The 14617-nt window shown below is 41.4% G+C and overlaps 1 protein-coding gene across 1 annotated transcript in view; it reads left to right on the forward strand.

Annotated features, from left to right (window-relative positions):
* The window catches only part of LOC139948586 (vascular endothelial growth factor receptor 1-like), a 67058-nt gene that overhangs the window by 38107 nt on the left and 14334 nt on the right, over nt 1–14617 (forward strand). The window contains 11 exon segments of the mRNA XM_071946758.1: nt 2123–2449; nt 4127–4420; nt 5171–5437; nt 5794–6090; nt 7691–7978; nt 8441–8613; nt 9471–9651; nt 11190–11507; nt 11974–12357; nt 13201–13527; nt 14193–14516. Of these exon segments, the coding sequence (XP_071802859.1) occupies nt 2123–2449; nt 4127–4420; nt 5171–5437; nt 5794–6090; nt 7691–7978; nt 8441–8613; nt 9471–9651; nt 11190–11507; nt 11974–12357; nt 13201–13527; nt 14193–14516 (3180 nt within the window).

Consider the following 14617-nt stretch of genomic DNA (forward strand, 5'->3'; position numbering starts at 1 on the left):
CCCTTCGTCATGGCGCGTCTTGATTGTGGCCAATATTGACCATGTGGTAACCTTTTGCAAAAAAAACAAAAACCAAGTCAAGATGATTGTTAGACCAGCCTGGATCATTAATCATTCTATAATCGACTCTCAGGTAGCATGGATGGCTTCATTTGGTATTCAAGGCACAAAATAACACTGTTTGCCATCTCCATGTAGACCCTGTTTCCGAATAACAGTTATTATGTCAGCATCTCTTTGCGTCTATTTGTTATGCGTCCACTACTTTACAGGATAAAGCTAGCTACACGCGCTTGAAAAACCATATTTTAATCAGAAATGGATTTGCCCTATATTATACTTGACTTTTCCTGTAGTGTCATTTTACTAAGTAAGTGGATTTCGTTTGTCTCCCTTGGGTCATTTGGATGGTTTTTATTATGTAGGGGGGTATATGATTATTGTTGAAATTTAAAACCTTCTGAATATTATAAGTGATAAACACTCCTGGAGTGGAGGGTGTGAATGGAATAATTGGTAGGGACCGCTTTGTGATGATTATGGTGTGGATGTTATGCAGGCACAATGGAAGTCCGTTGCTTCTTTAATTTGACTGGTCTCCTAAAGACCTACACTGGTCTTTTATACGGGCCCGGTGATTTTATTAGTTCATTGGATGCAATGATAAAGACCTACAATGATATCATTGGATCATGCAATTATTTCATTGGATACAATTATTTCATTGGATACAATGATTTCATTGGATACAATGATTTCATTGGATACAATGATTTCATTCGATACAAAGATTTCATTGGATACAATGATTTCAGTGGATACAATGATTTCATTGGATACAATGATTTCATTGGATACAATGATTTCATTGGATACAATGATTTCATTGGATACAATGATTTCATTGGATACAATGATTTCATTGGATACAATGATTTCAGTGGATACAATGATTTCATTGGATACAATGATTTCATTGGATAAACGTGCAGTGACGTAAGCTTTCCACGTGTTTTGATTGATCTGAGGTGATGTTTATCAGCTGCACTTTCGGGTCCGCATGTAGCGTGCATAATGTTTGTGTACATGATTGTATTACTATGTTGTTTTGGGATTTGAATGCGAATCTCCATGAGAAATTAATGCGAGGTCAAAATATCGTCTGCATTTGTACGTGAGACGTCAGATATTCAGGCTACTATTCTGTTCTCGTCAAGGCTTGATAAGATTTCGGGGAGCGACCTTTATTGCCATGCAAATTGTATGCTGCGTCATTGCAGCGAGGCGTGCTTAGAAATAAACAAAATGTCCGCCAGATTCGGTGACCCACTTTTTCGTCAGATACTGCTTTGGTTGAAGGAAACCTGATTACTTTAATGAGTTTGTGATTTTTACAATTATTGAAAGAAATATTAAAAATCAGTCAATAAAAAGATAGTAGATAAGCGTTTTGTAAATACAAACAAACCGTAACCTTTTATAAATTACATGAAGTAAGGATGAATAATTATAACATCAGCAAATTTATCAATGCATTGGGTGCTGCGTTCGATTAGCTTCCCGGCCCGCGGGTCGACCCCCGATCGGCCTCCGGTGGTACGTTCGAATAGCTTTGACGTCATTAAAGGCAGTTGACACTATTGGTAGTTACTCAAAATAATTATTAGCATAAAACCTTACCTGGTAACGAGTAATGGGGAGCTGTTGATAGGTTAACACATTTTGAGAAACGGCTCCCTCTGAAGTGATGTAGTTTTCGAGAAAGAAGTAATTGTCCACGAATTTGATTTCGAGACCTCAGATTTAGAACTTGAGGTTTCGAAATCAAGCATCTGAAAGCACACAACGTCGTATGTGACAAGGGTGCTTCTTCTTATATTTTTATCTCGCAACTTCGATGACCAATTGAGCTCAAATTTTCACAATGTTGAGATACACCAAGTGAGAAGTCTGGTCTTTGACAATTACCAATTTTCCATTGTCTTTAAAGGAGCTTTTTCCTCCATGATCGAACGCACATTGAAACTATGCAAGTATTATAGGTTGTTTTTCATAACAGTAACACAGTTTCCCCAGAACCATTTGATAATATTTTACCCAATTATTTTTCTTTCGTTTCAAGGTTTGACAATTGATGTGGACGAGTTTGTCCTTGCACCAGCGGGGGGACAGGCGACTATTTCATGTAACTACACAGGCGACAAAACAAGCAGCACAGACAAAAATGGACTATCCACACCACTGGACGTGCGGTGGGTGCGAAATGGTTCGTCGGAAATCCTTATTACAAAAACGGCGAACACGATCAAGGGGAAGTGGTTTGATGAGGGACGTGCAACAGTCGTCGGACAGGCGTCGTTACGGATCTTCGCAGTCTCTTTTCGAGACGCTGTGAAGTATACATGTAAAGTAGGAGATGCGCAAGGGACCACAGAGCTTCGTGTTGACGGTAAGTTTTTTTGGTTTTCAATCGCCATAATGACAAATCTTTATTATGATGCGCTTTACATAAGTGCCATGGTCATTGGGCCAATCAACATCCCTTCACTTTTATACAACCTGTTATAGACCCAGTAACTGGGGCGCTGTATTCTTTTTTCGAAATTTTGACATGTCCAAATTTTGCCATTTTGTCCTTGATCTAACAACCCAACAGTGTTATAATTATGGGCAAACCGTAGCGCTCTAAAGGCTTTTTCATACACAATATCAACCTCTATCCTCGCACTTCGTGCCCTCCTATTTATACCCGTACACATATTTTCGTCCCTTCATACGGGATGAAGTGAGAGGCATTTTCATAAAATGAAACCTTCTGGCCGTCCCTCTTATCATGAAGGTAGAAATAGATGCTCTTATCCGCCCGGTAAAAAGTTGCAATTGCTTATGTCGCGCCTCTAGAATATTGAGACCGTTTGTTGGGGCCTATTGTTTTGAACAATCACAGCAGCGCCCTCATCGAGGAGGGGAGCCATTCGTTTAAGTTTGTAAACTCTTGAGGGCGCTCTGTCACTCGTGTAGAAAAATGGCCGCGCCCATGGCGGTGTGTGTGTGTGGTGGTTGTCAGAGTGACTTTGGTTCTGGGTTAATTGCGGCATGGAGGTAGATTGCAGGCAGGAAGTAGTGTAGGCAGTCAAAGTTTCCTTATGGCGCCACCACTTTTTCATTTGATATGAAATAATATAGTATCTTATTAATAACCTCAATGAGATATTCTTTTTGTATAGACCCAGTAACTTACTGGGTCTATACAAAAAGAATATCTCACTTACTGAGTAAGTGAATAATTGGGGCGCTGTACTCCTTTTAAAACAATTTTTGACTTCATCTGTCGTCTAAAACAATTTTTGACTTCATCTGTCTGCGACAGATGAAGTCAAAAATTGTTTAAAAGGAGTACAGCGCCCCAGTTACTGGGTCTACTTTTTGTATAAATTAGTGAAAAGTGGTGACGCCATAATAATAACATACGGAATGTTAAATCCATTTTGTGTGTTATTAATTTATTAATCGGAATCCATCCACGCCATCCACCCAACTCCGAGTCCAAGCTCCTGCCCTGTTGTCAAGTCAATGTTGAATGTCAGTCAGACTCGGATTAAGAATTAGAGGTGGTGTGTTCGAATCCTGGTCATGACAGTGTCATTGAATTGACACATAGTTTTTGATTTTGAGCAAGGCACTTTGCCCCTTCCCTTAAGTATTATTTAGAAAAAATTTACGACCTCACCACCAACTTCCGGCGGATAAATTGGTGGTGACGTGCGGAAAATTATCCCGTACATGTACCATGGAATGGCTAGCCCCATACATAAACGTCAGACCAATTGCTACAACCATAACAACTAAAAAGGAAACCAGACTAATTATGAGATCTTGTGTGCAGGCTTTGAAATCGAGCAAGTTGTCAAGATCGTTGAGAAAATTTACACTAAAAATTCACACTCGGTTGATTTGGGTCTACACAGCCAGACAGCCCATATCAGTCAGGTCCCTCATCTTAAAGTGGTCGACCGACCTTGTGATGTTAATTGTTAGGCAATCTCTCGTAAGTAATTTCTTTTTTTTTCAGTTGTGAAGAATGTTTATACTCAATCTTGTATTGCTCTGTTGTAAATTTCTGCAGAAACCCCCCATATTTTAAACCTACCCCCGGAGCTTGTGGTCGACACCAACACAGCAATCGAACTGACCTGCACAGGAGCGGAAGAGCTGTCCTGGGAATGGCCCACTCACCCCCGGCAGAGCTTTGCAATCTCCAGCCAGCGCGATGCCTTCTCTTCCCAACGGAGAACCACTCTGAGAATCGAGGGGGTGTCGACGGAAGACACTGGAGAGTATCGATGTATTCACAGCCATCCAGCCTCCCCAGACAAGTGGTACTCACCCCCGGTTTATGTCTTTGTGACCAGCGCAGGAGGTAAGTTTCAACAAAATGTATAGAATGGGCTTATTGGGGGGTATAGTCTAGCATGGTACAAATTATTGGGGGAATATACAAGATCACAGGATTTGTTGCTCAGAATCTTTACTGGAACGCAGTTTTATTTAAAAGACAAATATCAAAATGAGAAGAGACTAGAATCAAAATGAGAACACTGTTATAGATATCATCTAAACTGTTTCATTTGAACAAAACACTTCTGTTGAGTTGGTGGTACTCTGAAAAATTGAAAGATATTCGTGAGACTCAGACTCAACATTTGAACATAATATTTTTGAGACGATGTTGATTTGAGATAATAAAAAAACAAGACCACCGTGCTTGTCCGGTCTTGAGTTTACTGGCCCAACACTGTAATCACTGGCCTCGGGGCTAGTGGTCCAGTGGTCCGCTGTAAAATTTGAGCACTGTCTACAGTCTAGGGACGAGAAATGAATTTCATACTTTCATCTGAATTTAGACTTTCTTGTATCTGTTTGACAAAAAGTAGATAAATCCTTCTGTTTGGTAAATTTTCTCAGAAGCTCCTTGAAACTTTAACTCCAGGGGTTACTAAAAGGTTGAGAGCTATCATTTCAAACTAACCTCAAAAAATTTAGAACGTATCTCGGAATAATTTTGAGGATCGTTTCAGCATGACAATCTAAGATCGCACACATTGAACAGTTCAAACCAGTATCTGCTAACTTACATGTACTTCTTTTTTTATCTTTCTGTTGCCAACAGAACCATTATTCTTAAGACAAGCCCAAACAAAACTTAAACATTTCCGGGGGGACGAACCTTTCATCATTCCCTGTCGTGTCAGCTCACCCGATGCGACAGTGAGCCTCGTCACCATTGATGCTTTGACCTCAGCCATGGTTGCGACCTATGACCCCAGGATTGGGTTCACTGTGGATGCAGAGCAAATGGACTTCAGCGGCAATATCTCGTGTAAAGCTGTGCTCGGTGACAGGACAGAGGTCCAAAGCTACGTGGCAAACTTTGTTGGTAAGTCAAGTCGCAATCAGGGAGCTCTGATAATGCCACACCTTCTCCTGGATGATACCAAAGCCTACATCTGTATGGACTCTAAAAGGGGTAACCCTGTTTCAGTCCCAGGAGTAGGTTGCAACGACCTCTGGAAAAAAATATTTGTAGGCCACACCTTGAAGCGTCCTTCAGGCCTTGTGTGTCTACCAACTTGCATATATAGAAAAACTGTTACAACTTATTGAAAATAAGGTCGCAGGTTCAATCCCCTTCTAGTAAAATTTTCGTCGTCAACCCCAAAATTGAACCAACAACAAACAAACTGATTGTTTTGGTATTTTTGTAAAAACGAAACTCTGTCTCGTAACTTGTAGTGAGGCCCACCATGGACGCCCAAGAAATTGTCATCGACACTGACAGTAGACTTGAGCTAGTCTGCACAGGTATCCAACCCATGTACTGGTTCACTCCGGACGGTGTGGCGAGCAGAATGCAAACGGTGGAGACACTGAGCCAGTCTCCTAATTCAGACCCAATGTACCGGAATGTTCTGAGTCTCGATGACACACTCTGGCTGGACACTGGGGAGTATGGTTGCAAGTTTACACGCTACGCCACGTATGACGACCCTCAGTTAATAGCGACTGTATATGTCTTTGTTCGATCTACGAGTAAGTAATACAAATAATAATTGGTTTATATAAAGTGCAGGGCGTCTCAAAGCCCTTCCAACATTTGTACCCCTGGTCACATTCATTCCTTAGACCATCTCAGCTCCCTTATGTATACAGCCTGTGCTGCCAAATATGCGCTACCAAGCTAAATCAATCACAAGAACCATCTCCCTGCCCACACAGGTACCCATTTACCCCTTGGTGGAGAGAAGCAATTCAAATTAAATGTCTTGCTCAGTGTAGAACCCTGACTCTGCTTAACAGAAATGTCAGAGTTGCTCGAGTTCTGTGCTCTTACTCGCTGGGCCACGACACCCCATAATATTGATTTTTCTTATAGGTTACCAGTGGTCATGGCCAAGGGTATAAGAACACTAGTGGTTCTGTTCAGCTGAGTTATCGTTAAAGTCGTGGGCCCAATTTCATAGTGCTGCTTAACGGTATTTCCGTGCTTACTGTAGCAGAAAAATTTGCTAAGGTGCAAGCGTATTTCACAGGTTAGCAGAAAAATTTGGCAGCCATATTGCACGTTTACCATGGATTTGCACTGTGACATCATTTATTTTTGTGCGGTTAGCACCATCAGGTTAGAATGCCTTTTCGTGTGCTTACGGTTAGCAACGCCATGAAATGGAAATCGCACAATAAGCACAAAATCGGCCACTAAGCAGTGCTATGAAATTAGGCTCTGATCATGACACTTGTGTCCTTCAGCCAGCCATTTAACAATTATTAATTCATGCTTTGGATGGGACGTAAAGCTGCTGGTCCCGTGTGTTGTGTAATGACTGTAAAAGAACCCAATACACATTGAAAAGAGAAGTGGGTTCACCCCAGTGTTCCTGGTTTGTTTGGCTGTATATTGCGCCACATCACCTTGTAAACCATTACATGGTGCTACAACAGTACCAGTGTGGCGGTTTCAGTCTTCCGCCGTGTTCAGTTTTCCAGGTGACGTTGTCGGTCATATCAGCACGGTGTTCTAACGGTTTTAGCTTTCCGGCGTGTTCAGTTTTCCGGGTGACTTGTCAGATACCTCCGCGAGTACCCTGGCGAGTACTGTAGTTCTCTCAGCAGTGACCCCACATTGTTTATACTACGATTCTTAAGTTCTGTGTAGTCACATAATCTCTTGCCCCATCTTTACATGTATTCATGGGTACAACTTCAGGCAGGTCACACTCTGCTTGCATAAAAAACAACTCATACGATCCACGCGTTTGCCGCTAGTTGTACTCGACTCGTGGACGCCGCCATGACAGCCATGACTCAATACGGCACTAAAAATGGACTACTTTCGCTTGCTGTGCGCAGGCATCGCATGACGTAATTCCTACCGTATTTGGTCATTCGGAAAACTGAACACAGCGGAAAGTTGAAACCACCACACCGGTATATCTGTTTATATGGTCATTTAGCCTATCAAAATGATATGCCTTTAGTTATTTGTTGTAGGTCCTTTTGGTTGGTAAGCAGTTTGCAACAGCAAACTTTGTTTTTTACATTTGAAGCTAAAAATCTCCACAAATCTCTAACAGCAGACAGTAATAACGCTGGTTTTGTTGGTTTCTTTTGTCTGTGTGTCTCCATTGAATAGATCCCAAACAGCTCATTCTTCCAGCCGCCAATGATGTAAGTCTCAAGAACGACAGTCGATCGTTCATAGTTCCCTGTCGAGTCAGTGATCCCAGTGTAACAGACTCCATCGAACTCAGCATTGTCTACACGATCTCGGTGGATCCTGTCCCCGATTTGACCTGGACGGAGGTCTACGACCCCAAGGTCGGCTTCAATGTCAGTGTCGACCTCAGCAACCAGACGAGGAAACTGTCGGCCCTGTGTAAGGTTTTCAGGCAGTTCACAAATTTCCGGCTCCTTCAGGCAGGTAGGTGACTAGTCATAATTTGTCTTGCAAGTCAGTGTTTTCGCTAGAGGAGTTTACCTAGCCTTTAATCAAGGCGCACGCGGCGGCGGCAACCCAAGACGTCACGCATGAAAAAAAGACCAGCGCGAGCGTCGAGGCGCCTTTACCTACTCGTTTATCTAATCAGTTATTCGTGTATGTACCTTCTGTGTGTTGCCCTCAGCACATGAATTTTAGCGCACCATTATGTATGGGTCAAGCACGCGGCATGTGATCTATAGTAATTGTGTCTTCTTATTGGCCAAAAACTTATCACTCTCATGCATTATGCTTTACATTTCTTCCACAAAAATCTCCGGCTAACAGAAAAACATATAAAACGCATTGAACCTTATCGTAAATGTACTATTCAAGAACTTGTTATTATTGTTTATTATTAATTGACTCTGATGAAATCAATGATTTATTTTTGTCTTTATCTAGGGACGCAGGGAGAGAACTTATTCGAGACAGATATGGTCCTATCACCGAGGCAACTGGTCCAAGGCACTGGGCCACTCAACATAATGTGCAGTGTGGAAATCCCCCTTTTGGCATACAGGAGATGGAACTACAATGCTTTCCCATCTTTTAAATTCTTCTTCCCCAATCAACAGGTAGGTTTTAACAACAATCAGATGAAAATGGAACTTTATAAGACGAGTAAGAACAATGACTAGACATTCAATGTTTGACGCTTGTTCTGATAATGCATTATTTAAATCTTTTAAATTCTTCTTCCCCAATCAACAGGTGGGTTTTAACAACAAATAAATGAAAATGGAACTTTATAAGAAGAGTAAGAACAATAACTAGACATTCAATGTTTGACTGTTGTTCTGATAATGCATTATTTTAAGATGCTTAAAGGCACTGGACACTATTGGTAATTACTCAAAACAATTGTTAGCATAAAACCTTACTTGGTAACGAGTAATGGAGAGCTGTTGATAGTATAATACATTGTGAGATCAGCTCCCTCTGAAGTAAAGTAGTTTTTGAGAAAGAAGTAATTTCTCACTTAAATATTTGAATTTGATTTTGAGAACTCGGAATTAGATTTTGAATTCAAAAATCAGGCATTTGAAAGCACACAACTTGTGCAACAAGGGCATTTTTTCTGCCATTATTGTCTTGCAACTTTGTTGACCAATTGAGCTCAAATTTTCACAGGTTTGTTATTTTGTGCATATAATGTTGAGATACACGAAGTGAGAAGACTGGTCTTTGACAATTACCAAGAGTGTCCAGTGTCTTTAATAGTGTGAAATATAAAGGTATCTTTTGCCACAGAACAGATAATGATGTTGGTTGTACCAGTGCTGTGGTATGAATGACTCACCAATCATTGGAAAATACAAGGAGACAATAGATAATGTCTTGAGGTCAAACGAGGGCGCTGCACAAGGGCTGTATGAAAAATGACCTATCACAATTGATATAACAAACATTTCGTATTCCCCACCTTGTTTAGAATGAGGAGCCGGGAAACATAGAGGTCATAATGCCACCTCTCTCGGTCATTGGCGTCCTACTAAGATTTGTCAGCAACCTGACCCTACACAAAGTCTCGCTGAAAAACAACGGGTTGTTCTACTGCAACATTTATAATGAGGAGACCAATGTGACCATAAGTGACAGCGTCAGTGTAATAGGTGAGTCTGGTTATATATATTTGGTTTGCGGTAACACCATGTGTGTTGTAATAGGGTGCGTTCAGACACGGTACTAAAGTTGGTTTAACTCGTGGTTCAACTCAATCGAGTTCAACTCAGTGTGTCTGAACGGATCTTAAGTTAGTCCGAATTGAGTTCAACCCACAAAAGATAAACCGTCCAGGGAGAGGGTTTATCTTTAGACCGCTTCGGGTTTATCTTTTAACACTGTGTGTGGACAGAATAAAAAAGACCACATCCGGTTTAACTCACAACAGGTGACCCATCGACCTCCGTAATGATTACGTAAACTCACGGTGACCAATGAACAGGACAATAAACAGGATGTTAGAGTAACAGGGTCGCGTTTTCTTTGACCTCTTAAAACCAAAGATAAACCGGATCAGGTTTAACTCAGTGCTGTCTGAACGCAAAGGGGTTTTATTTTTACGATCACCCCCTGCTGCTCGTAAAAGTTCAATCGGTTCGGGTCTAACTTAGTACGCTGTCTGAACATACCCATAGTTACAAGGTTGGAGACTTGTTGTTATACGTTGAAGCACAATGTTTTAATGAGTAACTGTAGAACTGGTTGTGTGACATACATTGGGCTTACTAGCATATGAATAAACATGAGTGTAGACTTGTACAAGTCCTTCGTAAGTATTATCACAACATCTTCCCTCTTGAGAACTTTCTAGCAAGGGCTACAAACTTTTTTGTTAAAGGCTACAAACTTTTTTAAACAACTGATGTGGCAAGGTCAACTTAAACCACAAACTTATTTTTGGCTCATGCATAGTTAAATGATGATGCATATATGATTATATGTTTAACACTACCTCCATGAGATAACATAGTAACACATCATTAGGCTTAAATGTCAACAGAGTTAAAGTGTCTCAATCTACTTGCCAGGTAGAGTTTGTTCTTTAGAGAACTGGTAACTCGGCAAAAATTTGATGTTAACAAAAACTATAGTAATAATCAGTTTTTTATATCCCGCTTTTCACACATGAAGGGCTTCTCAAAGCGCTTCAACAAATCATTACCCATTGTTTTTGAGCAGTTTTTTTTAATTAAACACTGGCCTTGTGATGATGGCGGTTTCTCATGAAAGAACTGAAGTTGAGTCGTGTGAAAAACATTTGCTCAAAAAGCATGATTTTTTTAATAATTTTGGATGTACACAATTAAACTACCATCATTGCAAAAAGATTGCACCATTTTTGAAATATTGCAGAAAATCCATAGTGGCTATGTCCACGCAGGAAGATTCATCCATAGTTGGAATGAACAATCTAAGAAATGTGTCTGACAGTAACGTTTCTCTGATTCGATTCTCAGGGGATCAAAACTAACGTCTCTTTCCATGACCACATTACCACAAAGTGAAACGATTCTCAAAATGCTTTAACTATCGAAAGCTGCTGGTCTTCTTACCAAGGAAGTTTTTATTGCTGTTAATTTTAAGAGTGATAACCAATTAGTCAAAAAGTCAATACTCAGTCAACAAATGTGTACCTTCGGTTTTACAGGGAGCGGCTATACGACTCTTTCCCACTACCCTGCCGACCAAGATACCTTCGAAGTGCTGGAAGGGGAAACTGAAGTCTGCGTTGCGTTCTTGGTGGAAGCGTTTCCGAGCGCATCGATCCTGTGGAGCAAAGATGGCGTCAACATGACAAACGAGACCTACCCTGTGTTTTCAGTAATGAGAGAACCACTCAGAGAGCACGTTGAGATCGTCTCCGCATGCCTCCAGAATTTATCGGTGGCTGACGGAGGGTCCTACACCATCACGGCCACCAACGGGTACGAAAGGAAGAACCTTAGCGCTCAAGTTGTTATTCTGGGTAAGTTGAAATGAATATGGTTGAAAGATGTTTTAAAAGTAGAACATAGTGATTCATACAAATATACCTCAAAATTGTGTGATTTTCCTTTTCAAGTGATTTTCGTGCTGGGCATGATGAATAAAGGTTTGAATTGAAATTGAATTGAATTGAATTTATTTGAATTGTGAACTTACACTGCCCGCCATTTTGTGACAAAAAATTTTGACCCACCCACAAACTTACATGCGTTTTTTGCTTGTTTGCGCAAACAACTGGTTTTTAGCGTGCTTTTTTTCACAGCAAAATGGTTCTAGTATGAACTTAATAATCAACAAGATTACAGACTAAAATTAAACAGTGAAATTGCTTACCCTTGCCAATCCTGTATAATACCGTTAAATCAAATTTTATATTGAGCAGCTTCACTCTTTTGTTTAGGTTTTTTTCTAGTCAAAAAGTGAACTTTTTAGATTTTGTTTTACAGAACCTCCAGAGGTGAACTTAACGGTCAGCCCAGCACCAACTTTCCATGATCCGCCGCTTTTCTACACCCATCAGGACAACCACGTAACTTGCCATGTCTGGGGCAATCCCTTGCCTGACGTGGCCTGGTACTGGCAGGCCTGCCCCGACGAGTTCTGCACCGAGGTTGGCGACTCGTTACTGGACGAAAACCGCTGGGTGCCGATTGCAAGTCTGGGATGGGAGAGTAGTGTGACGGAGAATTTGATGATTCCTGATCGTAAGATTGAATCGGTTTTGACGGTCCGGGATTTGGGGCAGGCAGGGATTCTCAGATGCCTGGCGATGTCTCCGTCCAATAAGATCCAGGAGTTGGGGTTTGAAGTCCTTTTGTACAGGCCTACAGGTAAGAGTCTGAAAAGAGAAAATATAATTAGCTGTGGCAAACAACTTACCAACCAAACGAACCTATGGTATAAATGCAAAAAAATAGTCATTGGCGAATGTTTTGATCCTAGCAGAGTCTTTCTCGAAAGCTAAATGTAAACACAACACACATAAACAGGTATTTAGTAAAACATAAGCAGTGAAGTTGAAATACATAAATAGAGAGTGAGATAGGCAGATAGCCTTTTCTGTATGCTATTTTAATAATTAAAATAAAACTACTAACCAACCAAATTGGCCTGTGGTTTAAAATTGAAAAGCTATAAATGGCCTCACTACCCAACTATAGCAGAATCTTTCTCAAAATTCTCTAAGTTCATATGTAGAAATACATTTATTGGTAACAGAAATGCATTTGTGCTTCAAAATTAATGTCCTTGGTTGGACTGAAATTTTTAGGTGTGGCTTGAGGTAGCACCATGTGTAAATCTCTTTTGAAAAAGTCGGTGGTTGACAACTCAACATTCCGATCAGTATGCTGATCGTCTTCAGGAAAAATGTTGAGGCTTCAACCGCCCAGCCGGTTCTTTGCAGAACCAACACTACTTAAAAAAAAGATTTACACATGGTGCTTCTGCAAACCATACTTCATGCGAATGCAAATGCAAAGCCAATTTGACGTCACAACTATGTTTTTGCTGTGAATTCACAAGAAAAAGGAGCACAGCTCAGCTGCTGCAAATTTTGCGGATTTGTGACGCCAACAGTCGCTTCGCACTCGCATGCGCATGGCAGGAAGTATGAACCAGGCTTCACAAGCAAAGTTTCAAATCCTACTGACTGTAATTTTTTTCCCCGCCAGATTTGAGGACGATCCTTCCGGCCGCACAGCAAGTAAGAACGGTCTACATCCACGACCAGACTACTCTGACCTGCAAAGCTAACAAATTTGCCTTCTCGGACGACTTGGTCTGGGAATGGGCCCCCACTGACAACACCTCGGCGTCTGTCGAAATTGCGGTTGACGATGTCAGGATCGGGGCAACCGAGACGACCGGGTACCATTATCAATCTGGGCTGTCAATAGAGGGCGCTCTGAGGAACAACTCTGGGGTGTACCGGTGTCGTGCGCGACAACGCAGCAATGGGGAACGTCAAGTTGTGTATGATGTCCAGCTGAATGTGAAAGGTTTGTTTTTGAGAAATTTTATACTTGTCAAAGGCAGTGGACACTATTGGTAATTGTCAAAGACTAGCCTTTACAGTTGGTGTATCTCAACATATGCGTAAAATAACAAACCTGTGAATCTGACCTTTGGCTTGGTTGGTATGTTCAGCCATGCTCATGCCAGTTTTAAATGGTCATTCAAGAATTTTTCGCCATTCTTATTCACTTACTGGAAGTGTCATGGCTGAGTGGTTAAAAGCACCGAATTCAAACTCTGGTGTTTCTGATCAGCAGAGTGTGGGTTCGAGTCCCAGCCGTGACACTTGTGTCCTTAAGCAAGACACTCAACCAATACTTCTTGGTTTCGTGTGTTGTGTAACACACATAAAGTAACCCAGTGCACTTAAATCGAAAAGAGAAGGGGTTCACCCCAGTGTTCCTGGCTGGATTGGCAGCATATTGCGTTACAGCACCTTGTAAACCATGACCTGAACAGAAGCAAGAGACTCCCCTTGGTGCTACCAACCTAGAAGGAGTAGGCCTACATCTCATAACTCAAACTTAGTCCCGTACCTTGCATAAAATACTGTATGTGATCAGTGCTTTGAGACACCCTTCAAGTGTAAAAAGCGCTTAAAAATTCTGACTATTATTAATTGTTATTATTTTTCTTATTATTATTATAGATATTATCCCGCCAATAATCACAGTGGGTTTAAAGCCACGTTATGACCTAGACAGAAGCAAGGGACTCCCCATCACGTTCAAGTTGGAGTGCCATGCATCGGGGGATCCTATCCCAACTCTCGCCTGGTACAAAGAGGCCAAACCGATCACCACCATGAACGCCACCGTCAGCGACATTCAGACGTTCTCGAGGGAGAACTACACCGTGGTGTCACACCTGTTCTTGGTGCAGGAGATTACCGAGGCCCACGGAGGGAATTATCTTTGCCTGGTGTCAAACTCGGGTGGCAAAGTCGGCAGCGAGGGCAGGGTTCACATTGGAGGTAACGAAACGGAACTTGTATGTCAGTCAAGTTGTTAGGATTTATCATATGGCGTGTCGTGGCCAAGTGGATAAGAGCACCGGACTCAAGCTCTGGTGTTT

The sequence above is a fragment of the Asterias amurensis genome, chromosome 16 (assembly GCF_032118995.1).
Source record: "Asterias amurensis chromosome 16, ASM3211899v1".
Lineage (NCBI taxonomy): Eukaryota > Metazoa > Echinodermata > Asteroidea > Forcipulatida > Asteriidae > Asterias > Asterias amurensis.